General features: G+C 37.3%; 1 protein-coding gene across 2 annotated transcripts in view; it reads left to right on the forward strand.

The window, feature by feature from the left end:
* Positions 1 to 463: 463 nt before the first annotated feature.
* Positions 464 to 16343, forward strand: part of LOC140325750 (protein-glutamine gamma-glutamyltransferase 5-like) — a 32688-nt gene continuing 16808 nt past the window's right edge. Inside the window, exons 1-6 of one of the 2 annotated variants that reach the window (XM_072403760.1) lie at positions 464 to 522; positions 4437 to 4622; positions 5259 to 5501; positions 11180 to 11298; positions 15587 to 15715; positions 15814 to 15991. In XM_072403760.1, the coding sequence (XP_072259861.1) occupies positions 513 to 522; positions 4437 to 4622; positions 5259 to 5501; positions 11180 to 11298; positions 15587 to 15715; positions 15814 to 15991 (865 nt within the window). In that variant the 5' untranslated portion in view covers positions 464 to 512. Of the gene's footprint in view, positions 523 to 4200; positions 4326 to 4436; positions 4623 to 5258; positions 5502 to 11179; positions 11299 to 15586; positions 15716 to 15813; positions 15992 to 16343 lie in introns of those variants that run through there. The other variant, XM_072403759.1, reaches the window with a different exon arrangement.

Here is a 16343-nt window from a genome sequence, read left to right on the forward strand (position 1 = left end):
TTGTCACCAGCCTTTGGATGCATTTCCACAGAAATCTATGGGGCTAAAATGTACAGGTAACAGCAGAGACTAAACAGTCCCCTGACATCGGAGGTATGTATCTGAGGATGGATTATTAGTTACGACAGAGTAAACGACAGAGCAAAAAAGATCACTTTAAAGTGTAGTTATCTTTTAGGATTTAAACAACACAGCATTGAAATTTCACAGTGGTTTTTTACCAGTTGTGAAATTCACGTTGAAGGAACACAAACTTCTTTGCTTTGCAATTCATCAATTTTTTTGTCAGGCACGTGCTGTGCCATGCCAGCTAAGCTCATATGTAAGTCCACAAATAACTTAGCAAATATCATTCAAACATTAAGAGTTTCTGGGGAGTGTCTGGAACAGGAGGAGGAGAAAAAGGAGGGTGAGGAGTTCAACAATGCAATATGATTAATTCATCACACAAAGATGTATAGCTGTCTATTACACACAGAGAAATAACACTTCCAGGATCAGAAGCTGATACTATGGCTTACGGTAAGCATCTGAATATTTCTTTTATGTACTATTATCTGTACAGATGTTGAATCTCACAAAGTGCAAGCAAGGGAATATAAAAAGATAGATGTCAACAGGAAAGAATAGTTTTACTAATATGCTGCTCTTTATAAGCATTTTATTTTTTACACATATGCAGGTGGAACAAGTAGACGATATACAGATAGATAGATAGATAGATAGATAGATAGATGGATAGATATTTAGATAGAAGGAAAGAAAGATAATAAAGTTAATAAAATAAAATAAAATAAAAAATATTTTCAGCTGTTATGTTGTATACATAAAAATATAACAGTGAAAACGTGAGATATGTTGTCAGTGTTGTCAGTTTGTATTCACAAATGAGAGTACACTTGCAGCTACATTTGCATTCTGTAGTCTATGCGCATGTATGCATTATTTATCTGACAACTCTTCCATCGTCAAGTATTTTAGGTTTGGAGCTAACATATCACTGCTTCCTTAATCAATTAATTCTAACTTTTTAAACTAGACAATTCGTTTTCATTCACCAAATGTTATGTAGCAATCATGGATCCAATGTGGATCTTACATAGAGCAGGGACTTATTTGTAGAATTGAGGAGAAATATTTATTTGATTCATTCAGTAAGCAAAACAGACCCAATTTTGCTATTTTCTATCCGATCAAGTTCATGTCTTTTGTTTTATTTTATAACAACATATCCTTAAAACACCTCTATATAATGTGATTGTTCACTTAAGTATATATTATATATACATGGGAAATGATTACTATTCATTCATTAAAAGATAAAAGCAGAGAGATTAAATTAAAAAAAAACATTGCGCCTCCGGCAAAGATAGAAAGTGGAGATTTAGGCTTTGGATTTTGAAGCATTGTTGTTTCTATTTTTGTAATTAATTTTCATGATTTAAAGATTTTTTGGGTGTTAAAATGTTTCTCTGGAGTTTTAGTAGTCATTTGTGATGTTGTTTTCAGATTCAGGTGAAAAGCAAAGTTGACCCAAAAATCCAAAAATCATGGTGTTTTCCATTCTGGTTAGAGCAATTGGAACTTGATAAAGTTATAGAAAGATTAGAAATGAATTGATTGTTACATTTTGTTCCCTAATAAATTCTTGAAATTCACTTTGGAATGCAACTGATAGTATCTAATTTGTCTTGCTGTCATCCTCTTGTAGTCACATGTAACTCTGTACAGTAGAATTCAGACTTAAGGGTGAGGCAGAAAAAAGGAGCCAAATGGGTGTGCTGCATACATATATACTGATAGTTGGTATTGCTGTTATTAAGATCAATCAAAAATCTGACTAAAGCATCAGTCATTTGGTTTGGTTTTGAAAGAACTGAACAATGCAGTTTTTCAGCAGAATTTCCATTAGGAAGGTGATCTCTACTATTTGCGTTGTTCCATCAATGATCAGCAGGGGAGGAGTATGTGACTTTGGAAACATCCCTGTTGCTGGTATCCTGGTAGGAGCCCAGTTGAATGTCACCCTATTCTTATAATGTTCTGTATCTGCTACTAGTAATCAGGTCACTGATCTGATTTTTGGGTGCCAATATTATAGTTACCTTCTGTTACTCTGGAAAGTGGAAGTTGTGTTTGTGTTAAGGGTAGAGAGTTCAGTGTAGAGCAGGGGTGCCCACACTTTATTTGCCTTGCAAGCTACTTTTAAAATGACCAACTCAAAATGATCTACCAACAACGGTATCTACCAACAACTCCTGTGCGTGGTAAAGTTTATTTTATCTATTGGTAGATCGCGTTCCACATGTTGGGTACCCCTGGTGTAGAGACCATGGGCTGGATAGTTTACAGACCAGTGCAGGCAAGCACTAGACCAGTGTTACTTGACCTTTTTAACACAGAGAAACCCTTTAAAATAATGTTTAGGTCTTAAATGCACCCCGCTATAATTAATATATGGATGGCTCATGGTATATTAGCATGGTGGTCATTGGAAAGAATGCTTTATACATTGTTTGCCAATGACCACCCTAGCCAGAATGTCACAAATACCAAAAAGACCTAAAATGACCTCTGGGTGAAATATTCCTAAACTTCTAGCAACCTCAACCTCTGAGAAACACTGTACTAGACTGTTTTTTTGAACTGGTTTATTCATATACTAGTCAAGTCGCTGTTACAAACTATTTAAGTGCTGCAATTGATAGAGAAATTACTAGGACCTTTGGGACTTTTCTCTCAAGGAAAGAGTACATTTTTTTACTGCTCAGTGGATCATGTGTTGGGATTTAGTAGGAGCTGGATAGTAACTGCAGGTAGGTACAACTGCAATTACATAATATGTGCTGTTGTGAAAAACAGAGACATATTTTTTTGAGACATATTTGCAATTAGTGTTGGTAATTCCCCACCTCTCCAAAAAAAGGTTTGTAAATTTGAATTTTAAAGTCAAATTTAATTTAAAGATGGATTTCCTTTCATGTTTTATCCTGAAGACTCAACAGGAAATGAGTGGAAATCTAAAGGGAGTCTCCATGCCATCCAAAACATTTGTTAGGATGACCCATTCAAAGCTTTTAGCCTCTGTTTTTTTTAAGGAAGACCCCCTCCAAGGGTCTCTGTTAGGGTCTGCTAATATTTTTGAAGACCTCTCCAAGTCCAGTGACATGCCAACACGTGACACTGTGGGGTGTTCCCATGCACAGCAGTGATGGAGATGAGATGTCAAGGAGGTCCTGTTGGTCAATGAGAATAACTGAAATATAAAGGAATAAATGGTGTCTGGATGCTGGCTTTCTAGAAATGATACTCACAGGGAGGTCAGCAAAGCGGGATGTCTCTATAATGATCCTGTCACCTGCACTACTATATCACAGAATAGAGAGACCACATGCGATACCAATCAAACTAAGTAAAAAAAGGATAATGTTTCCAAAAAATCTAAACACCGTCAAATCATTTTAAAAGCCCCATGCACCCATTTACACCCTTAGACAATTACATTGCACTTATTAGGTACCTTCTTACACAATTTTAGGGACCATCTTTGCTTGCTTTAATAACCTAAGCAATTTAAAAGGCTGGCATATTTACAATTTATTCAGTATACCCCAAGGATCATCTTTCACAAAATATATCATGTATATATAATTGGCGTTTTAACAATGGAGTTTTCAGCCATTTTTAAACAATGTACATTTTAGCATGTGTGTAAATTAAAAATGTCAAGCAGCTAAAGGGTTAATTTGTGTGGATTGGTAGACTCATCTCTGAAAATTACTGGTAAATCCTGTGTGTCTAGAACTTAATAACTTATCAGTCATGAGGTGATCAATAACACAATACGTCATGACTGTACAGCACAACATCAGTTTTTGCACCCATTAAAAAATACCAAATAAAATAAAGTTGTCCAAATCAGCCAACTGCACAATATTGTGAAAACTTTAAAGTAAAGGTAAATATGCCTTGCATATGTTCTCAGAAATAAAACACGCCTATATTTTCACAACCCTTGACAATGGGTTTCTAAATTCCACAAAAGTTTCTCAGTTAAGCAATAGAAAATTGGAACTTATTTGTATTTGTGTAATTGAGATTATGAAATTAAAGTGGAAGTAAAGTTCCTTGTATAAAAATATTTGGAACTGTCAAACACGTTAAGCTGCACATTATCAGCTCAGCTTTGGTTGCCAGCAATAGCCAGCAATTTTGGCTTTCCCAGCACTTGTAGGACTGAGTGAAGTTTTGTTTATGCATTATTCTGGCCATTCATCATGGAAAAAGGAAAAAGATGGTGCTGCCTTGTGATGGAACAGGGCTAGGTGACTATAGTGGGGTTTAGTTCTGCAATAAAATAAACCCTTACTTCTACATTTCTTCCTTGTTTCTTGTTGCTTCTTCTTCACTTAAGTCAGCCATCTTTTTATCTCCAGTAGCAGCACCAGAACTGTCAAGGGTTGATGTCAACAAACTGAAGAATGGTGAAGAACATCGGACTCAGGGCATCAGGAGCAGAGAGCTTCTTCTACGCAGAGGCCAACAGTTTAACATCAAGGTCTTGTTCCAGTACAGAGGGAGTGAGGGAAAGCTAGACAGACTAGGGTTTAGAGCCGAAACAGGTATGTCAAAAATCTCCAATAATGAAATTCTGTGCATGTTACACATTTTTCTCATCCACTTGTATACTTCATATTTTAGTACTGAGTATAGGGTTTGTTGTGAGAACTATACTTATGATTTATTTGCCAGGTTTACTCACAGCCACAATTTGCAATAGATCACCATTGTAGTAATCCAAGGGTGTATTGATGAACCACTGGCACTTGTATAAGATCAGGAGGCCCAGTAGTTCAAATGAATAACGGCTGACAGCCAGTGGTTCCAACATTGCCAGGAGCCACCAGGGGAGTAAAATGCATTCCGTTTAAACTTTACTATTTCTGTATGGTACATACAATTTTGGCATAGGTGCTATTGATTTTGGAATAAATATCTGATAATAGGCAAATCACTTATTTAGTTTAGCTACATTTGCTACCAAAATAAACCCTATCTGCCTGGAAAAAAATATGATGTAAATTATGTTAAGGTAGGTTTCAAATGCTAAAGACTATAATGTGTGAAACAGAGCCAAGGCAAAAATAATGCTTTGGGGGATTAAGGAAGAAAAATGTTAACTTTAAAGGTTAGGAAAACTTAGCAACACAAAAAATGAAGACATCAAAACAACTAATATTCATGCTTTTCTTTTTCAGGTCCATACCCATCTGTGCAATCAGGAACCCTTATTCAATTTCCAGTGAGAACACTAAATGGCAATAAGACATGGAGTGCAGAGCTAGAAAGCGAAAATGCAAATTCTCTGTCCATCAACATTTGTTCTTCAGCAACAGCTGGCATTGGTCGATACAGCTTATACCTGGAAGGGGCTTATAGGGAAACCTCCAGATCCTACTACTTGGGGGACTTCATTTTACTTTTTAATCCTTGGTGCCCAGGTAAAAAGTAGCTACAGTATATTTATCATGACAATCGAATTTTAACTCTTTTGATAGCAGTGTTATCGTCAGTAAAGCGTGATTAAAGGGAATGCATTTACACAATCTAATGTGCCTACCAGTCATACGTCATTAGCACAAACAATGTCCAATATTTGAAAGGGAGCCTAATTGTTTCTTTTGTATGGTCATATCTATATGAAATCAAACATTCATATATAAAACTTTTTTTTATTTAGTTAAATATAACTTGTTTTTTTTTAGAGTATTTGTGCTCTTTCTTTGGTTAGTTTTATTACAGGAGATACACTGTAGGCTCATTTACATACATTTTGCTTGCTACCCATGCTGTTTCTAACAACAAAAAACCTATTGTTTGCAGAATTCTGTAACTCAAGATAAAATTTACAAACATAACTAAATAAGTCAAAGAGGTAAATAGTTTCCCTATACTCAATATGTTTCTGTTTATTAGAGAGAGTTTCAATCAGAGAAGAGAAAGAAAATTATTGCAAATATCTTCAGTTTTTTTTTTTTTTTTATAAACCATAGTACTCAATGATACTAGTTTCATGTGTGCACTCTGTATTATATATTGATTTTTTAAAGCAATGTTTTTATACAAATAGTAAAATACATTCATTTACAAAACAAAAACTTTAAATATTAACATACAATTCACCTAAAACTATTATATTCTAGTTTCTCTCTGGATTGTTAGCTCCTCGGGGCAGGGTCCTTACCTCCTCCTGTGTCACTGTCTGTATCTGTCTTACATTTGCAACCTCTATTTAATGTACAGCGCTGCGTAATATGTTGGCACTTTATAAATCCTGTTTAATAATAATTTATAATAATAGAAATAATAAAAAGTAGTTCCATATTTCAGGTTTAGTTATCCACAAGACGGTAAAGCACCAACCAGCTTTTTTCAACTGGTTAGTCCAACATGACATCTTCAGTAAAACAGAAAGATATATAAAAATTTTATATATAGATCTGAAAGGGTAATACTACAATAACTATATTTAGATGAGGTGAACAAAAAACTTCGGAAACTCAGCAGTTAAAACCAGTTGCTTTTATTTGTTAGTGATAGAACATTCCGACACGTTTCAGTGCTTTTACAAAACTGCCTTCTTTAGGGCTTCCAACTTGCCTAAGAACTGCTATGTAGTGCAGGCTTCCAGAGTCTGACTGAGTACCCCCAAAGTAAACTGAACCTAGAAATGATCTGGCACTTCAATGTCTATATGTTTTATATCAAATAGCATCGTCTACTAAACAACTTCCACGTTCATGGCTGGTTCAAGTTCAAGCCCTTAGCCTTGAGCACAGGAATATTGTGAGACCCCCAAAGTATGTTATATCCCTTTTGAAATACATAAAAGAATTGTTCTATACATGATTTATTGTGAAACATCTTTTACTTTGGTGCTCCTACACCTCAACACACTCATCTATTAGAAGAAGTACCCATTTTAAAGTTTATTGGAGGTTTATTTCCTTTCCTAAGAACAGCCTGGATTTACCAAAAACAAAAGAGGTAATATAAAATTCACTGATAAACAAGCCAATAAAACAATAAAAAGTAAACACAAGGCAGCCACAAGCTTTCACTGGAATTGGGCTTTAGGTGGCTGGGTTCCTGTTTTTTTTTAATTAGAAACACCTCTCCCCATGCTTTGTGCTCATTCAGGCCAGCTAGACAGACCAGACAACCCCCTATCATTGGTAGCTGCAAAGGTGAATCTGATTTCCCAGTTTGCCTTCAAAATGAACCTGAGCTTTGCTCCTGCTGGGCAAATAAACCAACTTATTTAATGCAAACTCCCAGCAACTGCTAATGCCTAATAATTTATTTAATTAATTATTTATTTAAAGCACTGCTCAAGCAGTGCTCAAGCAGCCATTCACTGGGCACCATGGTAGGAGTGAGTTAATGATCCCTCACACCAACTATTACCAGGTATGTAACTTTGCTTCCCTGGAATTTATAAGCCTTTTTCACTGACTATAAAACATGCCACAACCCTACCTTGCAAAATATTGTTTTAACACATTGCAATGTGAATTGGATGAATGACATATGTTTAAACAGAAACCACACAGCAAATACATCATTGTGAATAGGCCCTTAGTCTATACTAGTAGTCTACATTGTAGCTACAAAATATAACATAAAGTAACATTTTCATAGCAGTGAGTCAACTGTAAGCACATATCTTTAGGGTGGTAATTAGTATATTTTGCAGTGTGAAGGCTACACCCAACTTTTAAAATATTTTACAGATTGACAAACTCAACAAGAACAAAATCAGCGCAAATGATAATGACAGTTACAGCCAATTTGTTAAAAATGTTGTCTGTTATATGAAGACAGAAACACTGCAAAGGTCACGGCAATGTTAACTATACCAGAGGTCTTCCAGTATTGGAACTCGGCAATAGTGCTCATTCCTTTTATTAGGTTTCACATACCATTGTTAACTAGCACTTAGGTTATGAAACCACCACATTGTTCATCTCCAAGTTTTTATAAATTTAGAATGCTAAGCACTTTGCCATTTTTTCATTTTCCTGAATGAATTACTACTACACACTACACAGTATTATTATAGCGCCATCATATTACACAGCGCTGCACAAAGTCCATAGTCATGTCACTAGCTGTCTCTCAGAGGAGCTCACAATCTAATGTCTCCACCAAAGTCATGTCTTTAATACAGTCTAAGGTCAATTTTTGGGGGTAGCCAATTAACCTAATTGCATGTTTTTCCGGATGAGGGAGGAAATTCATGCAAACATGGGGAGAACATGCTAACTTCAAACATGCAAACTTCAAACAAGGCCAGAGCACTAACCTCTGAGCCATCGTGCTGCCCCAAGTAGGGGACAAGTCTCCCCATTCGAAACCTTTAGTGCTCTCTGATTAGCTAAGGAAAGCTTTCCTCAGCCAATCAGGGAGCACTTGAGGTTTTGAATAGGGAAACTTGTCCCCATTTAACCTCTAGTGCTGGGATGGCAAACAGGATTCCCAGGGCTGCAAGAATGATTGCAGCTCTGAAAATCCACTGTGATATCGGGGCACTAGAGGTTAATTAACCCCCAGTGCCCGGAGATCTTCTCAATGAATGCAGCTGTGGCCGCATTAATTGAGAATAGTGTGCGATCCCCAGCACTAGAAATTAATTAACCTCTAGTGCCCCAGGGATCCCAAACAGGAGGATTCCCAGGGAATCCTGTGAATCCTCTTGTTATAATTTCCTCGATCTTCCGATGGTTTCCCGAAATTGGTTTGCCGAAATTTTGCGGAACCATCAGAAGTTCGAGGAAATTTTTGCGAGAATGCCAGAGGAATTCTCCTTTATCCCTAATAGGCATATCTGGTGTTCCCTTTGTAGTTTGGTTCCTCTTGTTCCGGGTCAGTGAGAGCTTGGCAACTATCATTTTCTGTACAAGATTAACAAAGTGTGCCCTTTTATTACTCTTTACAGTTGATCTGAATAATCAACAACATGTTTTTTTCCCTATAAAACACAATTTACTAATATTCATCCTTTGGCGCATATTTTCCAGCCCCTTTGTAGCCATCCTGCTCCAGTGTGGGCTGCATGCCAGCTCTGTAAACCCGCTACTTGATAGTCACTATTATGTACCATGACTGTGCAATAGGTGTTAGCAGAGCCATTTGTGGTCACCACAAATGTGGCATGGTGCCAATGCAGGAGCACAACTTGAAGAAAGCTGTCATTGTGAAATATAGGGTGCCTAAACAAAGAGCCTTCATGGCTGACTTTTCAAACAGCATTAACAAATATATTTATATCAGGTTTTATAGATTAGGTTCAGATACAGGTTAACCGTCAATCCTGGTTGACTACAACTGTATGCGTGCTTTACACCATCTGCTTGCAGTTACTGCAAATACAGCAGTGATCTATCAGAACATTCCTCTGGTGCCAATGCCAAGCATACATCCCAATCAGGAGGAGTTCCTATGTAAAATGCTTCTTTCTGCATTTTTTGGCATTTCACTTATTCTTCTAGAGATATCCCGGTGGTGACAGTCCTAGATTTTGGGTGCCTGCCCCTTGCCTTCCATTACCCCACCACTTGTCTCTACTTGTAGGTTTTATAGGTTGCTTTGCTGCTTGTAACGTGTTTGTTTTCTATCAGTCGGGAAATATGATGATACTGGTATGATGGAATGATCTACATATTATTATTATAAATAATAATTATTAGTAATATTATTAATGATCTACATATGATATAGGCAGCCACTACAAATAGGCCATCAACTGTAATTGAGATTGAGGAAAGTGAGCAATTTCTTTTCGCTCAGCTTTTCAAGCCTCTAAACATAGTTGTCACTCAAACTGCTGAAGAGGTCAGGGAGAACCTGTGTGCCTTAAATGAAAAATAGATTGACCTCATCCTTGGTTTTCTTGACTAAAATTTTATGACGAAAAACATGCTTCCTAAAACATTTTTTACATGGGTCTTGTTCCCATGTGTCAACCTGAATTCACCCTCTGGGAACTTTTGCCTTAGTGCTAAGTCCAGTAATTTTGCAAATGACACATAGGGCCCAATTTAATAAAGCTCCCCAAGGTTGGCGAAGATACGCTTTCATCATTGAAGCTGGGTGATAAAACTTGTTAGGAATTCCTAAAAGCCATTTGCTATTTGTTAGCAATTTTTTCAATCCTGGACCATATCTAATCCAGGTTTCCTGGAACACTCAGGTTGCCTGATGAAAGTCTATCCCCTCCAGTCTTGGAGAGCTTTATTCAATAAGACTCATAAGGTTGGTAGGGGCTTTAAAACTGCAGTTTTTTAAATATATTTTGAATTACAGAAATGGTACATGCTTTAAAACAGCGGTCCCCAACCTGTTAAGGAGAAGGACCTTGCTGGGGGGGTGTGCAACGGCGAGAGCCATGAACCATGTCACCCGTATGCATCGCACAACCCACCCACTCTCCCATCGCAGACTCAGACCTGCGGGTCCTGGCATCATGACGTCACTCTGCGGGTTCTGGCATCATGACGTCACTCTGCGGGATGTTTCTTGCCCTTTGACTGACACACGGCTCCTTATGCATATGCGCTCCAGGTTCCTTAAATTTAGTGGTCCATGATGTCCAGGTTGGAGACCACTGCTATAAAACACACACCCACACACTTGGGACATGTTCCTATTGACTCTCTTGAGCCCCTAGAAATCTTGGAGACAATACCATGTTCAATGGCTTTTGCTTTTAATGAAAAACTTGCCAAGCAGATTTGTAAAATGATTAGCCCATTCTCCATTTATGAAGCTAACTTTTTGCAGGGAAATCAACTCCACGAAAATTGTGAATCCTCAGTGCAGTCTATTTGCAAATGTGATTTCACATCCCTACTATCTTTGGAAGCATATGCTCATATTCATTTATTTCAGTGCTGAAATGTGTGTGGGGGTGCCTTCTGGTGCTCGTAATCTTTCACACAGTTTCTATTGAATCTAAGTTTTTGAAATTCTGGCTGCTGGGGCTTGTGAAGTTTCAGGTGAAGTAAATATATTGTAACAGAAAAAAAACTAAAATCTCAAGCTTGACAAATGTATATTTAAAAGTATTTTTCCTCAAATATTTCCTTTGATCTTATGTATTATTGATATCTGTTTTCAGATGATGACGTATTTCTGGTTGATGAAGCCATGAGACAAGAGTATATAATGAATGAAAATGGATTAATATATCAGGGAACTAAAGATTTTATGGTCACCACCCCATGGAACTTTGGACAGGTGACATTTAATTTTATTATTTATTATTATTGATGTCTGTTGATTTAAGCTAAAGTTGTGGTTGGGGAATGGGTTGCAATGTAAATTGCAATGGAAATGTAAATGAACAGTTGATTGTTGCACTTCAGATCTTGATGTATATGACAATGTGAAGGAGTAAGTTGAGTTAGGTTAGTGTAGAGGTGTGGGGGGAGGAGCAAAGTACATATTAAAGAAATGTATACTTATCTTTTAACTTTGAAGATTAATTTCTCCACAATACCTACAGCTACAGAGATACATAGGTGCTTCGTTTAGGGTTTTTTTACCTGCTGATTCAGGGTCATTTTACAAAGCAATGCCATTAAAAGGCAATTAGTAGAGACTAATACGATCAATTTAGGCAAGAGAGGGACTTATGGTGAAGAAAAGTAAGCAAGCGCTGGACCACTGCCCTACAGAACTGTGGATGAGGGGATCCCCACCCCTTTCATTTTAGTCCTTTCATCCTTTCAGGTGTTTGCCTACAAAACAGGCTGTCTAAGAATACCTACTTATTTAGACTAACACTTACCCACACCTGAAGTTTTTATCACGCTATGAGCAGCATTCTTTCAGCCCCTGTTTTAATTCACAATTTACCTGCATAGCAAAGAGAACCACAGAGACCCAGTTTTAAAGTGTACTTGAAATAAAAGGCATTCTATAAATTATGATTGACTGCATACCCCCAATTTGTAGCTCAAATATTCCTAAATCCTGTGTGTAGACAGAATCAAGTCTACAAGAAAAAAGTGATAATATGTCAAGAATGTAATTTCACAGAGACACAATACCCAATGATATTTCAGAAAAGAACATACAATACCTTTTGGAGTTTAAAAATACTGATCTGGAGTTTAGGTACATTTTACGATTGAATTACTTCAACATAAGTACAGCTAGAGAGGTCAGGGGTAATTTGTCCTCTTTTACAGTTTGTAAAGGATCTGTAAGTGCACAGCAAATAAACAAATGATTAAAGTAAAGAAATGATTAATACAATATTTCATAATTCATACATTGCAGCTGCCATTCAACAATTTATTTTAATATTTTTAATCCCTAAAACCAGTTGGGATTAAGGGAATGATATTAAATAAATTGTTATTTAAGAGCTTTAATTCAGATTAAAGATGACTTCAGATATTTCCACCCATCATGTAAACCTGTGACATACATAGTGAATGCTATTTCCACCAGTTCATTGGATGAACATTTCAGCGCTACTTAAATACTTTTGACAGCTCTGTAGAATTTCAGAGGACATTTGAGGAAGTTACGGAGGGAAAATCAGAGACTTGTATGCTGTGATGTTACAAGCTGCCACACTTAATCATGCGGTAAACCGCACCTTAACTACAGGGATTAAGTTAAAACAACATCATTTCATCATCACCCCTTAGGCAAGGTATTAAAAATGAACAAATGCATTTGGCAGTCACCTGAGCAAGAACAACAAACTATGTGTTAGCTTTCAAAAGTACACAAAATATTGGAATTGTTCTTGTCCAATTGATTGGAATGTTGTGACTTTTGTTTGCATGTCTGGAAGTTTGTTTGCACGCCATGTTTGATGTAACCACTAGAGCAGATGTAGAAAAAGAGTTTAGGTGAACCTGTACATTGCCCTTGCAGAGAAAATCAGCAGTTTCATTTAGCTGGCACCATCCTTAGTTCACATGTATATCTACCTTTTACTACCCCGGAACTCTCTTTGACCATAAAAGCGAACCTGTCACCATAGTTTTTACTTTATATTAATATTATTATTATTATTATTATTATTATTATTAATAAACAGGATTTATATAGCGCCAACATATTACGCATCGCTGTACATTAAATAGGAATTGCAAATGACAGACTAATACAGACAGTGATACAGGAGGAGCGGACCCTGCTCCGGAGGGGTCCAGTGAGGGTTTCTTTAGGATAGGGAGAATTATGGCATGTTTAAAAGCTGAGGGGTATTTACCAGTAGAAAGGGAGAGGTTGAATAGTTTGGTTAGGGCAGGGGCCATGGTGGATAAATGGGCACGGAGTATATCAGAGGGAATTGGGTCAAGTGGACATGTAGTAGACAGAGATGATGAGAGAAGAGTTAAGACTTCGTCCACAGTAACAGGGCTGAGGGAGGCCAGTGATGATTTACAGGTGGAAGGGGTGGCTATTGTTGGAGTGGCTCGGTGGGCAGAGACATCATGTCTGATTAAAGGATAGATAATCATTTTATATAAAGTAAAACACAATTCTAAACATTCCTTTTATTTAAATAGAAATGCAGGAATGAATGGGATGCTCTGAGATATGTACGTCATATACCCCAGGAGGCTGCTGGCTGCTCCTTCTGTGCATGGCCAAAATTGCGCAGAAAGGGCTGTCCTCTACCATAAAAGGGTGCCAAACTCACTCATGTGCAGTGAGATTGGCACTTTTTTTTCACATTTTTCGGAAGTGTGGCACCCAACCTTACGCCTGCACAGTGCAAGATAGGGTGATGTATGAAGAAGAACCCAGAAGAAGGTGGCCATGCTCAGTATCTAGACCACGCTGTCACAAAGACGGAAGATGGGGCGGTGAATGACCAATTTTTCAGTGATTATAGTTTTTCTTTAACTTTTCTTAACTGCAACCTATAACCTAACCTCTAAAATGAGGCCTAAACCAACCTAACCCACAACATTAGGCTAGCCCTAATACTTAAAGGACAAGTATAGGTTTTTAAAAAGTATAAATCCCTTACTTAGAGATGCCAACTACTCATTAGTGACAAACTGTGGCATTTTACTAACAAAATAAGTTTTTTTAACTAACAACCTAAAGTATGCGAAAAACTCCTATTGCATTAGGATCAAAAAAATGATCAAAATAAACAGGAAAGTAAACTGCCCTACTTTATAGCTAGAGCTTTGAGTGTTGTGAAATTGAGCATGACTAATTGGTTAAGTGAGGGCTTTAAAATCATTACGAGTACTGATGACTAGTCTGCTATATTTAGCTTCTCGTTGTTGCTCTGATTTTTATTCCCGAGGACTCGTTAGTGATCCTCACATTTAGGGTGGCATATGGGTATATCACATATATAATGCTCCTGAACAAACTGAAAAGTATAAAAGCAGAACACATATGGGTCTAACAGTGGAGTCTAACAGAAGTGCTGTTGTGACCATGTTTTTTAAATATAGTATTTTTTTTAAACACACATAATACAGTTCTTACCACAATATATCCAAAAATAAAATACCAGCCTTGCAAGGAGGGTCTTTTCAAGATCCCTAAAATGATTTGCACTTCAGTCCTCTTTATAATAAAAAAGGGCAGATGTGCAAATACCTTACCTGTTACCTCTTTTCTGCCTTTTCACTTTGAAGGGACAATTTACACATTTGCATTGTTGTACGTTGTGGTAACAGGCATGATACATGCTTTGTGGTGCCATTCATTTTGAAAATCTCCCCATCCCATAAAGTTGATGCAGTTCTAACACTCGTTTAGGTTCGATGCATTGCCACAAATGGTGAATGTCCCTTTTTTGGCCGCTTTAGGGTATAACCAGTTCATTCAGTTGAGTAAGTTGTCCTAATGCAATGCATGATAATGTGCAAATATATGTTCAATTACATAATGCACTAGGTCACCAAGACTAAATGGGCCCCTTAGGTAAATAGCTTCCCTGATAGTGCAGTGTGTGGCTTTAAAGTAAAATGAAAAAGAAGTAACTGGGGCAGATGTGGCATTGCTATACAGAAGGTTGGCGCTGTTTTATCTTTTGTTAAGTTTTTCTCAGCTTCTCAAGATATTGGCCCAATGGCTTTTCTATTCCATGATACCAGTTCAGGGTAAATATGAGCACCCATACTCCGGCTATGATTACATCCTTTATTTAGAAGTGTTCTTTGTACTGCTAATGCATGTAATTTCCCAATAAGTTCTCATAAACAAGAATGGGGCCGTAACCCAAGTACCAAAGGAATTGTCAGGTTCTTCAGTCTGGTATGGAAGGGCAAATATCTTACTCCCTAAAAAAGTCCCAAGGCTAAAAGAACTGTCACAAGGAAAACCTAGAACCCTGCATGAGTTAGAACTACAGTGTCTGTTATCTTACAAAACATTTACCTCCTACTCATTATGGCTTAATGGAACAGCCAAGGAATTGAAACGAAGAGAACTATATGTATCTGTGAAAATCTTTGTTAAAGTCAACAAGTCTCTCTGCTGTCATGGAAATAAATAACAAAGACAATCAATATTTTTCTCCTAATTTTAGTTTGAAGATGGAATTGGCGAAATCTGCTTAAGAATTCTAGACATGAGCCCAAGTTTTCTGAAGGATCCAGCACGGGATTATTCTAAGAGAGGTGACCCTGTGTACCTCAGTAGAGTCATCTCTGCAATGGTAAGCAGAATGAACCTTCTATAATGGAAGATGGACATGCTTGTAAAATGTCCTAACATTTTTTCAACATCATGCTATATTCCCATTCCCACCTGTAGATCAATTCAAATGATGATAATGGGGTGTTGGAATCCTCCTGGGATGAGTTATTCATAAATGGTGTCAACCCAAGCTCTTGGAATGGAAGTGTTAATATCCTACGGATGTGGGACCGCAGCGGTGGCAGGCCAGTTCGATATGGACAATGCTGGGTCCTGGCTGGAGTCATGTGCACAGGTATATTACACTTATTCTTTCTTTGGCTGAAGTTCGATGTGAGCAGACCTTAAGTTATGTTTTCCAGAAACCATATCCAAACAAATCTATACATTAATGATAGTTAAACTACCCACCTAATATAAAAAAGTGTCCTGCTTTGGAATTAGGGCAATGAAATCGCAGGGGATGAAAATGTTATCTTTATAACACCATGTGATGTCAAAAGGTGAGCTCCTGCTTCCTGGCTTGGTTTGGGCAAATGTATCAATTAAGCAAGTAGACCAGTGGGCATTGTAACACCCTTTACTGTGCAGAGAATACAACCCAATCTGCCCCAAATTTTGACTTGCACAAAATATCTCTTACCTAC

This window comes from Pyxicephalus adspersus, chromosome 3 (genome assembly GCF_032062135.1).
Source record: "Pyxicephalus adspersus chromosome 3, UCB_Pads_2.0, whole genome shotgun sequence".
NCBI lineage: Eukaryota > Metazoa > Chordata > Amphibia > Anura > Pyxicephalidae > Pyxicephalus > Pyxicephalus adspersus.